At 28.1% G+C, this 21,680-nt stretch overlaps 1 protein-coding gene across 1 annotated transcript; it reads right to left on the reverse strand.

The window, feature by feature from the left end:
• Positions 1-1,178: 1,178 nt before the first annotated feature.
• On the reverse strand, positions 1,179-19,260 carry LOC107447241 (M-phase inducer phosphatase 1-B). Its single transcript, XM_043051506.3, has 10 exons — positions 19,038-19,260; positions 18,655-18,750; positions 15,199-15,450; positions 13,812-13,875; positions 12,917-12,954; positions 12,766-12,828; positions 9,266-9,355; positions 8,143-8,264; positions 6,389-6,506; positions 1,179-2,055 (listed from the first exon to the last, which is right to left on the reverse strand). The coding sequence occupies exons 1-10, from the start codon at positions 19,038-19,040 to the stop codon at positions 1,915-1,917; spliced, it is 987 nt and encodes a 328-aa protein (XP_042907440.2). The 5' UTR covers positions 19,041-19,260; the 3' UTR covers positions 1,179-1,914.
• Positions 19,261-21,680: the final 2,420 nt, after the last annotated feature.

Here is a 21,680-nt window from a genome sequence, read left to right on the forward strand (position 1 = left end):
ATTTCCGGATAAGAGGTTCTATAGGTATATAACATTAAAAATACAATATCCCTATACAATTCAATGACTTTTTAGCTAAATTCAAATTCAATGATCCCATCACAACTCTAATTATAATCATTACAAAATGAAGAATTTCTCAAAAATGACCTAGGGTGAATAAATATATTAAATAACCAATATTTGGTACAGAGCATTTTATGTACTTTTTTATCCATTCAAGATGTAAATTTGTACGAAAAATAAAAAATTAATGCTGCCTTACAATGTCTACAGTTTAGTAATAGCACTACTTTATGTTATGATAGTCTAACGCTAAAAAAGATACCCAAATCTGCTAACCTCAGAAATTCAAAAAGCCTGAGACTGTGACATGGCAAAACAGTAACAACACAGCACACTCAGACTACAAAATTGCTATCGGGAGGATAGTTCTGGCAGCTGCATGCAACGTGTACGAGGGTAAGCCGATTCAAACAGTTATAACAGGATTCCCGCTTAATTTCAGAAAGAAAGAAAAAATTCCCGGACTTTTCCAGGTATATTAGGAAAATTTCAGTGAAAATCCAGACCATATTTTATCTAAACCTTGCAAATTTTCATCAGTAATGTTTTTTTTTCTTTCATTTGTAGTGTAAAATATTAGACTTTGTGAGCAAAAAAATATATAATTCATGAATGACGATGGAAAAAGGCAAATTTGACTAAAAAGTGAAATTTAAAAAAAAAAATTTTTAATAGATGTCAGAATTATTTAAGTTCAATCCTAATAACTGATTACTGTTACTGAAAATTTTAAGACTTGATTTTCCAGGTATGATGAAGGGATTTTTTAGGTTTTTGAACAAAAAAAATATTGCAACTTTTCCTGACTTGTTCTTTAGGGTCAAAATAAAACTCCCTGACAATTCTAGGTTTTTTCTGTTCTTCCAGAGCTGTAGGAGTCCCGTTATAACGGGGGGGGGGGACCCTAGGAAAACAATTTGTTGGCCTCAAGTCCTGAAATCGTTCACTAAAGCCAGAGACAAAAACTTGAGAATTAGCTCATCCTGGGTACCTGATAAAGCTTTATCAGGTAATAGATTATAGATATAGCATTTCTAGAAATTATATATATGAGATACATATTGCATATACTAGGAAAAGGTAACTTATAACTAAAAAAAAGTACTTAGGTATATTACGAAAACAAAATTTTTATTATCAAAAAAACATAAATGGCAGTGTAAATTGATAACATGATTGACATGATGAAATGCAAAAATAACTTATGCAAAAATTCCTCACAATAAGATGATAATTTATATTCAAATTCATAAATAATTGCACAATCAGTGTGATTCTATTTACAATATATGAGACTATGTACAACAGATCAAAGTGACCAAACTACCTTCATTTGAAAAATTAAAACTGCCTTAGTCATGCACTACAAATTTAAATCCACCAAGTTATTAACAAGCGTTCATGTTTAAAATAAAATGAAATGTATAACAACTGATGTATATTTCAACAATATTTTCTATAACATTAAAAGATTAAAATTCATCATCCATCCCTAAAAGTCTTAACCTCTACAATTCATACATTCAAAAAATAATTTAAGTTTAAAACTCATAACAATTGGATGATGAGTGATTGATTTATTCAATAAAAACAATTTAATTGATATAAAACAGTTCCAAATGATATTTGGTAGAATTGTTCACGCTTCATGAAAGATGCTGGCAAACTATTGGCAATGGCATGTAAGCAAACACCTCTAAACATCAAGATATAAGCACTCTCACAATTCAGTAAAATGACTCATAAATACAATACATTCAATCCACCAAAGAATAATGACTACAATGAAATATATAAGTTTAAACAATGTGTTAAATGAGGATGAAATTGGCACAAACAGTTTTCCTCTTATGCATCCACAGTAGATGTCTTGGCTCTTCTACGCTTGTTCTTTGAGCTGTAATTCTTGCAATAGGTGCGATAATGAGACATCTGTTCCGAATAATCCTCATGCAACATTGGCTTGTAGCTTTGAGGCTCACAGAGATCCTAAAATTAAAGTATAAATACATTACAAAAAAATTAAAATAAAATAAATGAAAAACTGGTAAGTCATGGCAAATCTTTTTCAAAACAGAAATTAAATTTTAGTAGTTTTTTTAGAATGAGTTTTTTGGCGGTTTGGCCACTTAAGAAGGTTAACACGCCCTATATAAGTAACCTTCTCCCTGATTTTTATTACATATGACTTGGCTTATAATAGCATTTGATGGCTAACTTAAAGCATAAACTACAGGTTTTGTTTACAGGGTTTGAAAGAAGGAAAATTAAGCACTTTCAAAAAACACCCAATAAAAAAGCACCTTTAAGCACTTTTTAAAAACACTACCCCTGGTTTAGTATAGCATAGCAAATTCTTATTCTAGCGCCATCAAACCTTGATTACTTTTTGATTAAAATATTTTGACCCTTAATCTACTGTTAAACCTTTAATTGCTGTTAAAACAGAGATCCCACTCTTTTAACAAAACAAAAATTAAGCACTTTTAAGGACTTTTTTTTAAAAAAATTAAGGATTTTAAAAACAGTATGATTGTTTATCATCGAATATACACATATCACCAGGGACAGTGCCAATTATTTACCTTTCTAAAAAAATCAATAAATAAAATTTTATTGTAATGTAAGCACGGATATAATTGTATTAATAAACAGGGCTCGCCAAAGAAGTACCAGGCAATTTTTACAAATCTGGGTAGTTTTTTTTTTAAAAAAAAAAAACATTTTCAGATTGTTAAAGGTTAACATCATTTATAAAACTAATCCGTATTCCATTTTTAATGATTTCATTCAAATTGAATGGTAAAATTAAGATTTGCAATTTCTTTATGTATGTTTAAAAAAAAAAAAGATTAAATAAGGAAATTTGGCAAAAACATTGAAAAAATTATTACAAGTTTTTATATTTTGCTATTAGACCTGCATCACATATTCAGTTGCGAGCCAATCTTGCTAAATATTCAGTTACACCAAAAAAAATTCTTTCTTTTCTATTAATAAAATGTTTCATTTATAAGGGAATATATTAAAAGAACTAACACTAAAAAGTTGAAATAAGAGTCATGCATGAGAATAGTTTTCTGAACTATGTCATTGTTAAATTAGGTCCTATTTCAAAGAAAAACAGGCCACACTAATCACCTTAAATCATTCCACTTTTTTTTTCATTAGGCTTAATTAAGTATATTGTTTTAAATTCATTGCAATAAATATTTTCATGAAAGTTTTTATGGAATAAAAATACAATTATGTTTGAAAAGATTTATAATTTTCAAACCAATATGTTTTTTATTAGTTCTCGGTGAAACAAATAAATAAAAGGGTTTAAAACAATTTTTCAAAGGTATCAACACATTCCTATAGCCAGAAAATAAGGTTCTTAATTAACAAATACTAATAAAAAAAATTTTCATCGTTTATAGATATTTATTAGTATTATTTCTTTATCATCCTCTATCGTTCTTAATATTATTTTCTACTGTTATTTGCCAAAATATTAAGCAGTTTTTAAGGACCATGAGACTCTGTAATTCTTTAAAGCGACTGTTAAGATAAACAGTTTTAATCGACTGTTATGATAACAGTTTAACATGTTCCAATTTTCCCTATAGCTGGACACCCCTGCTATCAGTAATTACTACTGTTTTTGTAATATAATGCTTAAATTTTTCTATGATAAAACAATCCACACTAAACAACACTAAATACAAGCAAATTGCACAAATACAAGAATAATAAACATTACTGCAAGCTCAAAAGAGGACTTATAAAAAATTTTAAAAAAAGACTCGAAGCATATACTGCAGTTTTTGTTTGGTGTAGTATAGCAAATTTTTACTCTTGCCGTATTAAACCTTTAATTTTGATGAGATTTAAACATTTTTACCTTTAATCAGCTAAACCTTTAAATGCTATTTATATATTTAATAAGGTGTTATTAGTAGTTGCTATTGTTATAGTAATATAATGCTTAAATTTTTCTATGAAAAAACAATCCACACAAGACAACACTAAATACAAGCAAATTGCACAAATACAAGAACAAACATAACTGTAACCTCAAAAGAATTTATAAAAAAAATCATGGTATAAAATACACAATATTTTCCTTGTAAAGGATTCTGAGAAATTTTTAGAACCATTATAGGGAAAAAAATATAAGTAAATTACACTAATAACTACAAATTTAAATTGAACATAAATACTTAAATGGGCTAGAACATAAAAACATTCAGCTTATTATATTCCTAAGTTGACAACATATAAAAGATATTTAAGTCATTTTAGATAATTGTAACAAGAATAATTTTGTACAAGAACTGGAAACACCTAAACTGGCTTTGTAAAAGTTATGTTAGTCAAAAAGAAATCAGATTCATAATATCAAACTAGTGAATAAATACAAAAATCTATTTATGCAGAAATCATAATAATTAAAATAAATTATTTCTAACCTAGTGAATAGCACTGTTGAACTGCAAATATGGTTATTTTCAAAAATTGAAGAAATTGTTTAACAAAAAGTATTTCACAATTTTTTTTAATCTTAATAAATATATGAACATTTAACCATGTTGGCATGAAATTTTTATGATTGTGATTTTGATTTACTCTGAACCTTTATTGCCTATATATTGTTACCATGAGTTTAAAACTTTCCATTTCTTTTCCACAATCCCCCCCCCTAAAAAAAAACAATATTCCTGGATACAATTTTAGGCTTTAGATTTCCCTGAACTTGGGGAAGCAATAGTATTAATACTCCTATCAATTCTCAAATAAATAATAAGCCAAGTAAAAATATTGATAGGTGTTTCTCTATGTGCTTGATAAGGGTTTAAATTATTTTCTAAAATGCCTAATCGGGGTGCGTAGCCAAATCTTTCAATAAAAAATAAGCACCTCTTAAGTACTTTTTAAGCACTGAAAAAATATTTTTAGAAACTGCATGCAGTGACAAATTGCAAAATAATTTTTAAAGACTTTATATGATCATAATAAAATAACTAGTTTCTGACAAAGAACTCTTTTTCTTGATTATACTAGCCATTTCAAAATGATCAAGAGATTTTTCGGTTTGATATCAGAGTGTGGAAAATAAAAGCTTGAAATTGAGAATAACTTGCAAAATGCAGCAGAGTTGCACACGAGAGTGCAATAAACTCCCTGAACCTTGCTCAGTAGACGCACACGCGGGCTCGCAAGTATTTCATCAAACATGTAAAATGACAGGCTCTTTCATAAGTTACGGACCGATGGATTGTGGTTGAATAAATTGCGAAAACATTGAGTAGAACAGTCGGAAAAGCACGCTTTTGCTTAATATGAGGCGGAAATCGACAGGGTAAAGAAAAAAATATCATATTTAAAAAGGGAAAATTAAGCAATTTTTAAAATCACCCAATAAAAAAGGCACCTTTAAGGGCTTTTAAAAAACCAAAATCAAAAATCAGGGTTCATACAGAGATCAGAAGAAGAAATCCAAGGAGTCCAAAACTTTAAGGACTTATCAAAAATTTAAAAACTTTTTTTTAAATTAAAAAGTAGTTATTATAAAGAACTTTCAAAAATGTATCAATTTTGCATAAGATATTTTTTCCTAGCCCTCCTGAAATAATTTTTGACTTTGTTAAACTTCATCAAGAAAAATAAAGTTATCACTTTCACACATAAATACATTTTCCAGCTTCAAATATTTCAATAAATCTTGTTAAAGTGCATAGTACAGATGTTATTAAGATTAACATAAAAACCTACCAATCTTATATTTTGAAATTTGAATACATAAGAAAATCTAAGGCATTTCATACAAAAAAACAAAACAAAAAAAATCACAGTAAATTATTAAGTTTGCTTGTAACATTTAAAATTTAATTATTTGCTGTTATTCTTTTCTTCTAATTCTTGCAGTTCATTTTTTTTTTTTGAAGTTTTTCTGAAACTATTAGACTTTGACAGCTAACTCATATCATTTAGTTTCCCTGTTTGGACAGCAAATTCATCCGCAGACTTAGTAAATTAATATATGCAACCCAATAATCTAAGGAGTTTCTAAGGACTTATTTGGAAATCTAAGTAGTTCTAAGCACTCCTCGGAGACTTTTTTATTTCCAAGGAGTATAAGGAGTCTGCACGCACCCTGTCTAAAATAAGCACTGTTAAAAATGTTATGCACGGTGCTAATAATGAAAATTCTTAATTAAACAAAGATAAACTGGCAAAAGGTTGTCTATTTAAATGTCTTCTAGAGTTGGCAGTCATAAACATGCATGCATGACAACCCATAAAAATATAAAATTAGTTTCCAAATGTATAATGTTACCTCGAAGCTAGAATAGAAAGCCTTATAACCACCCTCCATGACATATAATTCAGGATAAAAAAGATGAGGATAATGATCTCTATTTAGATTCCTGTCTGTGCTTCTTAAGAATCGCATCCTGTAAAAATAAATACAATTTCAATTTTCACAAAATCCCACTATTTAAAATAGATATACATACAACCAAATTGTACATAAATATATTTATAAATACAAGTAATGCTGGCATGCATAATATATTTAAAATACATATATTATATATCGCTCAAATTCCATTACACTTGAAACTAACATTTACCTATAATAAGGTAAAAAGGAAAAACAATTTCTGAAAAAATCTTCTATATTCTTTGTTGTATTGCTAATTGCATCGTCAGCTGTTAAATGAAAGAAATTAATTTAACCACCCCGGTATTCTAATTTAAAAGTAAAGAAGCATGCTTCTCAAAAAATCCTTATTTAGATGCTTACAAAAAATACTCTATAAAATGCTTACAATGTATTTAATCAAAATGGTCCTCAAAGCTTATTTTTAAGAAACTAATTTCTCGATTTACCTATTAAAACTAAAATTATGCAAAATGACTTGCAAAAAGCACTGATCTCTAGACATTTTCTGTATTATTCACATCATAAAGTATAGAAATTATAAATGTTTTTTAAGTCCAATCTCCAATATCAAGAAATTTTCAACATCCCACCCCACACATTTACTATTTTAATTTATATAAAGGGAAAAATATTTAAATAATTTTCTGTTGGCCCTTGTTTTCTTAAAATACTCTTGATTACCAAACCCCCCACCTTTTTTTTAGTACTTAGAATGCTTTCTTGAACTCCAATTTTTAAAAATATCTTTAAAATAGAATGGCAACTGCAAGAACTGAGATTGTGAATGAAGAGTGTGTGCATGAAATAACTAAGTAGCATATAACCAGCTAATGTGTACACATCTGTTCCTTAAACAAACACTGAAGACATGTATGCACAAGTATGAAGATTCAATCTATAAAAATGAGAAGAATTTGCTAATAAGAAGAAACTAACACTTATAGGGAATTAGTTACTGTAGACAATAATATTGCCATTAATGATGAGTAGAAAGAATCTGAAATATTAAAAAACTGTACAGCAGATTCCATAAGATGTATGAAATGAAGCAACGATTATGGTAAAAATAAAAAAATTTTGAACTTAATCTGGCATAAATCTGGAAACATAACTAAACTCATAAATTTTAAAATGCCAGTGCAATTAATAGTTTGATTAAATTGTACAAATCTTCTGACTTTTGATATTATCAAAGAGTCTTTTTCTGTTCGGGACATAAGTAATAAAATGAATTTACTGTAATAGCAATAAAAAGAACAAAATGTCTGAATAAACTAATAATTTCTAAAACAGTAAGGATCTTCTTTTAATTAACTTATTATGTTTTTGTACCCTACTTAGCATTAACTAAACCAATATTGGACCTTATGACAAGATAAGCTTTGCATTCTCTTTAATGTTATTATTGTGACCCAGGGTCAGTCACTTTTTACATAAAATAACTGCAACCCTACAAAAAAAATTTTTTTAAAAACTTCTCAAAACAAAAATTTTTATTACCTAACCACAAAGGTGCCAATTAACTCCTATGAAATTACGGATAAATTGTAATAGCTAGCATCTTCGCACAAGCGAAGTTACCACATTGCATTAAAAAATAATGATGAAGTAACAATGTGTGACTGAAATGAACCATGACTTACATGCTAGGGGCACGTTCAGATGAAAACTCACAATAGAATATCAATATAGGGTAATCAGTCTTCTTTTTTTGTGAGAAAAACCGAGCTTCAGCATCTCCTTTGTAGTAAATGTTGAGTGCATTCTATCAAAACATATTTTAAAAAAATTTATAAATAAATTTAATAAAAGGAAAATTGCATAAGTTTTATCTTATCTATAACTAGAAAAAAAGAGCTTAATTTAATTAAACTAAATTAAATATACAGTTCACATCATTAAATATATCACAAAAAAGAAAAATTGTTCACCATTGGAGGAATTTTGTTTTGAATACAATTTCATTAAACAATACATCATTAGAATCAAATACAGGGTGCGTAGCCAAATCTTTGAATCAAAAATAAGCACTTTTTAAAAACTTTTCAAGCACTTTACAAAAATTTCCAAGCACTCAAAAATTTCATATTGAATCAATGATATTATTGAAAAACAAAACCTTTTTATGAACAGTTTTAGCATTAAAAAAAAACACAAAAAGAAACGGACGTAAATCGAAACAATCAGTACTTTCCCACATCACCGAGTGAATTCAACTTGACTCTGTACTCAGAACAAAAGTATCCTTACCCCCTACATCAAAAAAGTGTTAGAAGTAAAATAAAATAAAGAAGAATAAAATTATAAATTAAAAAGAATAAGGATCTGACTCTATCCGAATTGGAGCACTCGGGTTTCAGTTTCGAGTGTGCGCGCATGCGCAACTCATAACGTGGGTGCGACATGAAGTCCGTGTGAATGATTACGTAGCAAACACCCCATTTTTCGTGAAATGCAGGGAAGGAAAAAAAATTATTCGTGAAAACAAAGCACTTTTTAAAAACGCCAGCTGAAAAAAGGACCTTTAAAAGCTTTTAAAAACGAAATCTCCCAAAAAGCACCTTTAAGTACTTTTTACAAACGCTACGCACCCTGAAATAGCTTAATGCTTTAATTTACAAGTTCAGAAAATAATAGTTCTGGGAAAAAACAAGGTTCAGTTTTTAAATAATCTAGCAAATATATGTATATCACTATAATTTTGAAGCTGCTTTTTTATTCTCCAAAACAGTAAATAATGAAACAGAGATGAAGATATAAACTTACTTTAATATGACCACCAGCATATTCATATGGGTATCGACAGTCAATGATTGTAAACTCAAAAGAATCACTTCCTTGAAGCAGATTTGCAACCTAAAGAGAACAACAAATTAAACCTTTCTAATAAAACTGAAAAATGCAAACATAAAATAAATACTTTCTGAAAATTAATTATTGAGTTTAACTGTTGAGGAAATAAGTGTGAATTATTACAATAAGGTGGAAAATACTTTCAGAATGCAAACAGGTGATTGACTAATAAGTGCTGCCCAATAATAAATACATGAACTTATGCTTGGCAACATCTTTTACTTCATAATTAAAATATTGCTAGTCAATTCTCTGATATTTAAAACTGTGTTTAACATCTTCCTTCTCGTTCCTGTGAAAACGACGAGGTGAGGTTTCGCCCTCTATTTCTCGACCCCATGATATTGACGAGCTGGAGTGTGCAGTAGAATCGCACCAATAAGAATCAAACTAATTCATTTCTTTTGCCCGGAAAACATTTTATTTCTCATTTTATACACTAGGTGGCAGTACTAGGATATTTTTAAGGTGATTGTAGAAGAGATTAAAACAATAAGAGATGTAGGAAGGAAACTCGGAACTACAATCCAGATTGTGACGTTGGCCTCTGTATCTCATGCTTTGAAATTTATCACACAAGAAAAAATTACTAATCTTTATTTATATTATATATAAGTTTAAAAAATTCTTTTTTAATGTTTAAAAGGCATATTTTTTAAAATTTTCCTTGCTTGTTGGAAAACCACCATTAAGTCATAGTAACCCTGAATGTTGGCTCTTCCTAAGAATTTAATTTTTTAAAATTTCAAACTAAAAACAAGTCAAAAATTAAAATTGAATATATATATTGTTCATACATACATTGTTATATAATTTTCAGGGATAAAAAAATGGGCACTTTTATTACTCTTTTCTTGAAAATTAACTGATCGTTAAGGGGTTAACCCTCTAAGTACAAAAACTGCCAATAAAAATTTTAATATAATCTTTCTGAAAACTTTTTGACTATATAAGGAGAAAGAAAAAAATAATTATTATAAAGTTTACATTAATAAATCTTGCAAATAAATAACACCCAAAAAATTTCCTGCCATATCAATCATTTTAAATAAACAAATTTATTAATTTCTTCAGCAAATTTCTCAAACTAATTTATTAACTTAAATTTCTGTTGTTTTATAAAGTTTTCAGCAAAAAATAAGCATCTTCTAAAAATATTTTTAGCACTCTAAAACTATTTAAAAGAAATCTCTATATAAAAGAAATCATTGGGATATGCACAATAATAACTTTCCTCGCCACACCTTCCTCAGGGTGAGTTCCTTTATATACAGACATAAAAAACAAAATGCAAAACCATTTTCAGAAATTTTTTTTATAATCATGATTAAATAACTAGTTTTTGGCAAAGAACACTATTGATGGCTTATTTTAACTGCATTTAAATAATATTATGCACTTACAGGGGTCTGTTTAGAAGAAATTTGGGTCCGTTAACAGGACCCTTCACAAAATATCTTTTCATAAAAACGGACCCTTCACAAAACATTTTAACTTTAAAACGGACCCTTCACAAAATATTTTAACTTAAAAACGGACCCTTCACAAAATAATTTATCTTTTAATCGGACCCTTCACAAATTTGTTTATCTTCATTATTGTTTTGTTAATCGAATAAACCTTTCCCTGGTAGGGGTGAGGGAATAAAGGCAGATATAAACGAACTAAATTTTGTCCTCGGCATTCAGCAGTATAGGCTAAATACCAAATATTTGTATGTTGAATCGCTAATTTAATAGATGCATTTGCTGTTTATTTTTTAAAATTTAATTTTTTTAATTATAACTTTACAGTGTTGAGCATAATCTTGTATGTCTTTACAATTTAAAAACTCCTTGAAAAAGTTTTTTTGCGATAACGGACCCTATTTTCACTAATTCACAAAAGTGGACCCTGGTTGAAAGAATGTGACTTAACGTTTATTTTATATTCACAAATTACGAGTAATTTTTTCACAATTTTACCAAAAACGGACCTTTCACAAAATGTCTGGACAGACCCCTGACTTATAAACTTTAAATATATTCAATACAGCTCTTTTTTTCAAAATTAATAATTACTTTATTATGTATAATTGGTTCCCAAAAGATTATCGCCTCAATTTCAGAGGGTGAGATATAAAGCTTGAAATCAAAAAATTTTTGCAAAATTCATCAGAGTGAGTACGAGAATCCTTCTCACTGAATTCAGCTCAGTGTGCATACATGCGGTATAGCATATATGAACATTAAAGGCGAATGTCGTTCACAAAACTTTTTTCATTATTACTAAAAAAAAAATCACAATTCCTTCCTTAATGTTCATAGATCTTTAATGCTGTTCAATCTGGTAGAAATAGTTATGAGAATCTTTTTTTCTCTGCCCAGCACAACTGCACTTCTCCAACAATTACATATAATAAAAATTCAAAATAAAAATAAATAAAATAACGACAATTTCGTAGCGATCATGTAAAACTCTGACTTCTGATTCGCTGTCCATCATTCATCGTTATGAAACAAACATTGTCTATGTAGCAAAGCAAAATCAGCGTCATTTTCTCAGCTAGACAAAATCAAAATCGTTTTAGTCTGTTTGGTAACAGCATTAGCATAGCCAAGGATCCCTGCATGTCAAATCACTATATCCTGAGCATCTTCTTATGCAGGCAGCTTAAATAAAATTCTACTGCTTAGCCAGAAACAAAAGTCATTATACCGGCATGAGGATGCATGCATTAAATCGATAATTCACAACATATCACCTAGCCCTAATAGTTAGTAGAGTTGGAAGCTATGTATGATTTAAAATAAATACCACAAAAAGGGCAATATTTTCTATTATTATGGGCAAAATAAAATTAAAAATTAAAAGGAAACACGAATCTACACAGACAGTTAGTATTTAAATTTGTAGATAAATAAAAAGGTAAAGTAAAAGGGCAAAAAGCAAAATGTTGCAAAATTAAAAATTTCGTCTCCAAAAGAAATAATAATAGATAAATGATTCGATGAAATGAAAGATGTGCAAAATATAGACACATGAAAGATATGTAAAAACTTCCTGCGAGCACAAACCTCATTTAAAAATGCTCGTCTATTAATTTATAATCACTTGTAACGAGTTTCAGCCTTTTCGTTACCGTCCAACTTTGACTAAATTTGTTTGAAAAATCATAGATACTTCACAGAACTTCTGAAGCATTTTAATGTATATAAAACTCTATAAATACTTTATATACTACTCTATAAATACTTATAATACTTTATAAATACTTTACTTAAAAATAAGTGATTTAAAATTCTTTTAAGAGTTGAAGAAATAATTATAAAATCTCAGTTACTAGAAAAATTAAGTAATTTATACATTAAAAAACTTTGAAACTACTTTTTACTTCTGATAATAAAAAAAAAAAAGATGCAAAAAAATCTTACTGTGTCTGGAGAGATTGTCTTTAAATCTGGATGTTTTCCATCAATCACAGGTAAAACACAAGGCTATGAGGGAAAAGAAGTTATTAGCATTCTCATATTAAAAAATCCTGAATGGGAGAAATAATGTAACAAATAAAATAGGATGCTTTACCTTGGAAAAGTCTCCTATCAAATCAGGATTTTGAATAGCTGTAAGAGTACAGGTATAGTTAGAACAAACACATTGTCTTACATTGATAGACACATTTACAGTATATTGGTCAAAAAAGAAAGGAAACGAATTATGATCGATGCATTGCAAAACAATTCTCACAACAACATTTAAAATAATTCCTAGCTCTCCTCAATTGTTTTATATATAACTACTTGATCCTATAATAATTTAGGAACAAAGAAGGCCAAAAGCATTAATTCTCTCGAGAAAAAAAAAATCAGATTTTTTTATTTTACTTCTGTTGTATTTTAAAGTCAAAGTATCTCATAAAATGTGTCACTAATATTCAATATTATTTCAAAACAATAATATAGCTGAACTTCCAAATTAAAAATGTTGAACAATAAGAATAATAGATTGCCTTAAACTGATAGACACATTTATAGTACATTGGGGTTTTTTTAAAAAAAGGGGGGGGGGGCAGGAAACTAATTATGATCTATGCATTGAAAAAAAAATTTATAGAAATATTAAAAAAATTCCTTGCTCTCTCTCTCAAATTGTTTTACATATTCAACTACTTAAGAATTGCTCTTAAATTATTATTCTTTTAGGAAGAAAAAAAAAACAATATCATTTATTCTCTTGGAAAAAAAATCATATTTTTATTAATTTTTTCTTATTTAAAGACAAATTATATGTGGTTTTGTTAAGAGCAAAACAGAATTATAATTATGGGTATTTACAGTTAAAAAATGAAAGTTACAATTAAAATTACATTTAATAATTTTAATAAATAAAAACACTGATTAACCACTAATGAATTTTTGCTTTAATAATAATTGCATTTAATAACAAATCTTATTGAAAAAATGATTTAAGAATTACTCACATTTTTGCACAGCAAGCTTTATAGAATTTTCAGGACTCGCAGTTGTCAGTGAAGCAGTGTCTTCCTGTAAAATTAATCAAGCATGAATATTTAAAGAATTCTTCCTTCAAAACATTGAAAGCGAAAATAAATAATGCACCAAAGGAAATATATTAAATCACTCTGAAACTTAAATCAGTTAGAGCACTTAAAAGAAATTAAATTATCAATGAACTACATTACTTATCTAATATGTAACATAAATATAAAACCTAATTGTTTAATCATTAATGTAAAGTAAAATGAGAAATATAGTCTGAGTAATCATCTGTTGTTCACTAGGCACCTTACCAATATTCATTTTCAAGTTGGCAAGAATTTGAAAAAAAATTTTTCACTTTGAAATAGTGCCAATTTCGGAGAAAAATTTACAAATAAAAAAATGCCCAAGACTGAACAAATGAACTTTTTTTTAATAAAAAAATAATAAATACCAATAAATTTTTCAATAAAATCTAACAATTTTATAAAAGAAAAAAATTTTACATTTCTAGATAAAAAATTATTTAAGGTATTTATTTTTATTATAGTAAACAACACAAGCGAGTAAGCCAATAATCTTTTTTTTTTTTTTTTTTTTTTGATTTCTTCAGAATTTAGGTTGTCATTTCACAAATATTAAACCTAAAATCCTAACACTGTTCCAAGTCTTGTACAGTATTGCACATTTGGCCTCTTAGTATGATGTTGAGAAAAAATTTCTAGGAGTGTTTGTTGATTCTTAAAACAACCAGAGTACTTTTAATCAATTATTACCTTTATCTATTGAAATCGTCAAAATTAAAAAACTTAGTAAAATAAATATATGTTCTATTATCATTAACGAATGAGAGAGTTGGTCATGAAAGTTCCAAAATTACGAACTCTCAGAAACAATTCATTAAAAAAGAACCTTTGTTTTAATTACATGAATCATTTTTAAAACAGTACATCATAGCTTACATAAAAATGTTGCGGCACATCAACTATAGTATTAGGGTCTTAAAATTGAATTTAAATAAAAAATGCAACTTGGCCTTAAATGAAGCTTAGATTTTTTTTTCATTCTATGAAATTGAGAGTTGAATATCATTTAAGAATCTTATGTTGTCTAAAATTGTTGCCTCCAAAACTCTGTAAAGAAATTTTTTTTCAATTTTTTTTTCTCCCTATTTAATTCTACTTTCACATTTGAAATTTTCCACAAATTAAATTTCTTGTTATGATTTTTATTTTATTCTTTAAGAAAATTTAAGGGGGGAAAAGTGTTTTTAACGTCTAGCACAAGCATTACTAAAATTCCAATCTTAAAGAATTAAATTTGTGTATACAAAAACTATATGAACTAAGAGCAAATAAAAATACATACCACCAGGTTTCTTATTAAAATGGAGCTTCTCTTTAAGGGTGTTGTGCAACTATCCATTCTATTTGGCGTACTTCTGTTCCAGTCATTCTTGGCAGATACTTCCATGCGTCTTTTTCTTACATTGAACTGAGAAAATGGGCTATCATCACAAACCATAAAGTTTGGCGACGGGGTTTGTTTTGCAAATAGAGACATAGGTACAACAGGTGAACTATTATGCTCTGGGTTTGATTGTGGAGATTTGAATTCAGACTGAAAATATATAAAAGTAATGTTAAACTATTATTCATTGCATATTTATAGTTGGTATTATATACAGTGAACTCCCGATTATCCGGGTTAATCACCGGGACAGGTTGCATGGACAATCGAAAAACACGGATAATCCGAAAACTCCCTTTATTAAAGAAAAATTCAATATCAGTACAAAAAATATAAAAATTACTGACATTTGAATGCATAACATCAAACTAGGAATTTTTCTTATTAAAAAATGCGTAATGCGTCTTCGCCATATATACATATTTTACGAACAGCAGTAATGTCACTGTAATCAAATCCTCCCATATAATCTAATAAAGTTTCCACAAAGCAGCAGAATGAGAAATTGTATTTCCCTCATTTACTACATCTTCTGCATCAGTTACTATCATCACTATTTGATTTAACAACATAACGATGTCTTCATCAGTCAAATACTGGAAGCCAGGCTCACATGCATCACTTTGAAACCAATCTTCTAAATTTTCTTCATCAAGAATTTCGAAACCTTCGATTTCTTTTGCTAGTTCGAGAATACAGTTATCATATTTTTCTTGAACATCTGAAGAGGATTGTTCTTTCTCCAAGATCGTGATAACGTAGACGATTTTACCTTTGACCATGCTGCTGATATTCCATATACTGCAATCCAATAACGAATATTGCTTCCAAAAATTTGGTAGTGTTATAACTTCATGAATCAAATATTTTTAATATTGAAAATGCTTCTATTTATAATTTTTGTGTGACTACGGAATGAGCACGGATAATCCGCAAACCCGATAATCCGCGCACGGATAATCGAGAGTGTACTGTACATATATATATCATAAAAATTTTAATTCAATTCAAATTATGTTCTCCCAAACTGTGATAAGCAGGACCCGGGCTAAGGATTTTAAATTATTAGCTAGTAAATTAGCCAAATATTAAAAGTGTTGGCCAATTTTCAAAAGTCTTCGCCAAATGCAAATGTTAAAAAAATTTTTAAAAAATTCTGATATAGAAAACTATGTTATGGTAGTTGGTTTAAGGCTTATATTATTTGGACCTAATTCTTATTGGTTATGTGGCGAACCTACCAAAAGTTACTCTAATCAAATAAAAAAAATACTGATTTGTTTAGAAAAATTCATTTTGATGTAATTTTGAGGATCAAGTTAAATATATTTTTTTCTTTCCAGTCAAAAAAAAATCTTTCACCAAAACACAATTTTCTTCGCCAAAGCTTTGATTTATTGCATTTGGCGAAATGGCGAATGCTTGGTGCGGGCCTGCAAAAGTAGAGAAAACCATTTGCAGGGGTCTGTCTAGGTTTTTCTGAGAGGTACCTATTTTGTGAAAATTTAGACATAATTTGTGAAAAATTAAAAATTATACTAAAAAATCAACACAAAAATTTGGATTTATCGTTTCGTAAGGGATACAAAAATGAAAATTTAAGAGAAAGTATTTTGTGAAACTACCGTTTTTCCTAAAATTGAATTTGTGAAACTACCGTTTTTCCTAAAGTTGAATTTGTGAAGGTACCGCTAAACGGTAGTAAATTCGGCCTGGACAGACCCCTGATTTGTTAGTGAAAAAATTATCCTAAACACGCTATTTGATACCAAATTAAGAATAAATTCCTTTAAATCAGGAGACATAAAAAAATATATTCTCGGTTACTTTCAGTAGAAGTTTTTTCTAATTCTTAATTATTTTAAAAAGTGCTCCTAATTAAATAAACATAAAACTAAATGGGTTTAATTGAAATATGTTCATTAAACATTAAATTATTTAACATGCAATATTATTTAATTGAAATATGTTTATTAAATGTCAAACTATTTAACATGTAACTAATGAAAAATTTTACTTTGATTTTATCGACATTCAGTTTTTTGTCTTTATTGTTCACTAACTTTGAACATCGAATTATAATTTATTTACAATGCCCTCTCATTATTAGTCTGGATAAAACCTTCAATTAGACTTTTAAAAAAAACGAAGCAAAAAAATTCTTATAAATATATATTACACTTAATAACTGATATATATATATATATATATAGTAAATATAGTTATAAACCTATTTTTCAGATAAATCAAGTACAAAAATATGTGTAAACCTTTTCATTTGCTAAGATTGTAATTTAGGTTTAAAAAAATAAGGCATTACCTAATAAAACAAATAGAAGTGTAAATGCTGATTCTAAATGGCTGCAATAAGTGCTCTGTACTTTTAAAATCATGCTAAAAATTACCGTTCCTATGTTAGATTTGCTTTAACATCATGATAAATTTTAATTTTTAGTTCTATATAACAAATCTGAGCTCTATGTATAGATTTTTTTAAACTGAACATTACATTGAAGTGTCTTTTAACCAAATATCTACACTGTATTTCATGCCAAAAAAATAGTTATAATTGTTCTGTTACCATGTGACATTAAATAATCTAATATAAAAAAAAATTATTAAAAGAAACCAAGCTTAAATATCAAATAGCATAATAAAATTTAAAAATATCCATAAAAAGAAATTATAATCTTCTAAGTATAATAATATTACCCACATTCAATAGAACTTACAAGAAATCCTCTATTTCTACATCAAAAAGTAGCAATAAAATGTACAAAATAAAAGCTTAACCAAGTGCAGAGCAACTATTTCGTGCTTTAACCATGTGCAAGAGTAACAATTTCAGGCTAAAAACATTTTAATAAGAAAACGACAACAGTAATTTTTCGAAAATTACAGTGTTACACACAATTACACAATCAAAAATAGTATAATTTTGAAGATGTGGCCAAGCAGCTTGGTGAACCTTCAGCAGCTGCAGATTTTTATACTAAGTTAATAAATTCATAAGAAAAAATTTTAATATTTAATTACAAATTTTCACCTAACACATGTATAAGCTATAATGCCAAATGGCACATGTATAAGCCATAAATGATGGTTAAAAAGTATGTAAGGTATAGATATAATTGACTTTATCATGCTCTACAATAGGGAACATTTTGACATTCAATTCACCATGCAATAAGCAAAGCAGGTGATACAGCATCAGTTTGTACACTAATCATATTTCTAAACATAGTTCTAACTCTATACAAGAAAATAATAAGCAATCATTAAAAAACACTAACGCTTTTAAAACTTATGGCAAAACTAAAAAAAAAAAATATATTTAAGTAAACAGTAACTTACATTAGAATCAAACAAGCACTTCTTAACTTTAAATACTGATGTGATCTTCATATTTCTGCTACCAGCATTCCGATTTTCTTTATTCCCTCTTTTATCCTGATAAAATAAAAGCAACAGATTAAATTAGTGACTTTCACTATCTTTACTTACGCTGTAACATCGACACGCATGGTAGCTATGAGAACTAAATGCTGCCTTTCTAATGGTAATCATGAAATGAAATAAATAAAGGACTAGTTTTGATAGTCATTATTAATTCAATAGTTCTGTCGAAATCTTTATGAAATGAGAATCAAATGTATTACATGAATTACCTAGATTGAAGACACACAAATGTTTAGACAACAAAACATTCAGGTAATAGTAAAGATGTAAATACATACCATAATTGACGAAATCAGAAAGGATTAAAATCTTGTAAGTGAGCTAAAATCTTGTTAACTATTGTGAGCACGTGAGGAAAAGTAGACGGAAAATTTCTGGTAGCACAAATGAATAATTATAATAAAATCCAAAAGTTTTTCAAGACGCGGTCAAATATCCCGGCACCACACCATTCTAGTCTTTTGCCCCCAAGCTATTAACTAGCCAATCAAAGAGCAGAACAGATTTGGCCTATCACAGCGCCGCTATGTGGATTAAAAAAGGGAAATGAAACTCAGTTCGTAAATAGAGCATTTTTAAAACTAGGGATCATTTTTTTTATCATTGTTTTCATTTTCTTATTTCTTTTTTTATGTTTATTTTTTCTTCAATTGTTTTAAGATAATCATAACAACTTCCAATTTGTGCATACTTTTTTACAACGATTTCTAATTTTTGCAATAGAAATGAAAAGAATCTTAATTCGCTACCAATTAAAAAGATTATTATCAAATCACTGCGATTTTTATATTATTCGATCATTGAGTAAAATACAAACACGGTAAACCCCAATTATCCGGCGCTTTGTCATCCGACACCCCTTCCGAAGAGCATTAAAAGCATTTTGATACACCCCTAGCAACAATTTTACCTTGTCCTCAAAATTAGCTCAATTTGGGTCCTATTAGAACATGCACAGAAGAACCAATATTGGGATGTCTAGATTTTTTAATATTGGTTCTAGAATGGCCTATATAAAGCCTACATTGGCCAATATAGAACCTATATTGGCTAAATAATGGATATAAAACAACTGGTGAATCTGACAATCCATATAGAACTGATATTGGTTGTAAAGTGGCTGTAAAATAACGAGTGAATCGGAAAATTCTACAATGGGTCAATATCGGAAAAATGGTGTTCCTTTGAAATATTATTGAGCCAAAATTTATGAATATTGGCCCAATTAGGTCCCAAGTTATTTGGCTGCTAGGGATAATTTATTACAATTACAGCTGATGTTTCCTAATTACAGTCGTGGCGATAGTTTCAAAATTTGACTATTAGAAAATGATAAATAAAAGGAAAAATAAATCTAGCTATCTTTTTCTTTAACGCTATCTCATCGTTATTTATTATAAATAAAAATCACATTTATTACGATAAATTTTACTCAATTTTTTGTTAGCATCATTTTTTTAAAAATACACTTAAATCTTCTGATTGTCTGTTGATTTTGATTTTTCAAATATCTACAAAATAAGTAAAACAATTTTATAACAATTTTTTATTACAATATTTTTTTCCTTTTATGAGAATTGTTGTTTATCTTAATTTTGCTTACCTGGTATTTTTCGAATTCAATTGACTTGAAAATAATTCTTTAATCAATTAGATTCTAAAAAAGTTCTTTAAATCTCAGATTTTTAAATCGGTGTCTTAAAATTAAATGCATTGTTTAATCAAAAATGACAGTCTTCCAACCAGTTCTTAATCTTTCTCTATCCTTTTCAATTACTTTTTATTTTATATGCAACTTAGGATGCTATAATTTTTAATTTAAAACTTCTTTTAAAATTTAGTTAGGTAAACTAATGTAATTAATATATTTAAAAATAATATGACTAGATTTTACTACAACTGATTAAAAATTTTACGATAACAATTTTGTATCTAGGACCTGCAAAAACCAAAGTTCGTCGCCATTATTTTATTTTGATCGCTGAATTTTGTTCATAGTGTTATAAAGACAAATATTTATTTTTTTTCCACAGTTGCATAGTATTGAAATAATAGATTGTCTCACTTAATTTCAAAGTAACAGTGGCCGCTTCAAAGTAACAGCTTTTTTTTCTTGTCTCTTGGTCTTCTTAATATTTTGAAGTTCTCCTTAATTTTTTTCTCTTCTATATTGCGACTGTTTTCGATTTTTTTTCTTTGGCAGAAATGGCAAGCTTTAGCCATTTTGTAAGGGGATTCCAAAAACACATTAAAATGGAAATAGTAAAGCAATACAATATTGTTAGAATTTTTTGCTCATGAAAAATTGCTTACCATCATCAAGGCTCGAAATTAACGGTGGTCTTTTGATCAAAGATCACTAAAAATTAATTCGGACTATCATAAAATAAAAAGCAGTGTTCCCACGTAGCAGCAATCCATGTAAAACAATGAAATGCTGCTTTTTTTAAATTTTATTTAAGGATTTTTTTAATTTTATTTTCGGTTTCACGTTTCATTTGACATTCCCGTGTTGTAATTTTTCATATTAATTTAGCTTTAAAAAAATCTAATAGCAACGTGCAAATGTTTCTATAGAAATATGTACGGATTAGCATTTTCCTGTATTCCATCAGATTCAAAAAAAATTTTAAGTGTAATAAGAGTCCCACTTTTTTTTTATCTCTTATAATAACGGAACAAAAAAAAATTCACTTGCAAATAGTTGATAAACAATCCCTAGCAGCAAAATAACTCGGGCCCTCATTGGACCAATATTCACGAATCTTGACTCAATAAGGGTTCAAAGAGCCATTATTTTCCCGACATTTGCCCTCAATAGAATTGTCCAATTTACCCGATATTTTACAATCACTTTTCAGCCAATATCGCTCCATACAGAATTATCAGATTAATCCTATATTTAATATTCATTAACCAGC

The sequence above is a fragment of the Parasteatoda tepidariorum genome, chromosome 5, assembly GCF_982258835.1.
Source record: "Parasteatoda tepidariorum strain Cologne lab strain chromosome 5, Ptep-v5.0, whole genome shotgun sequence".
Lineage (NCBI taxonomy): Eukaryota > Metazoa > Arthropoda > Arachnida > Araneae > Theridiidae > Parasteatoda > Parasteatoda tepidariorum.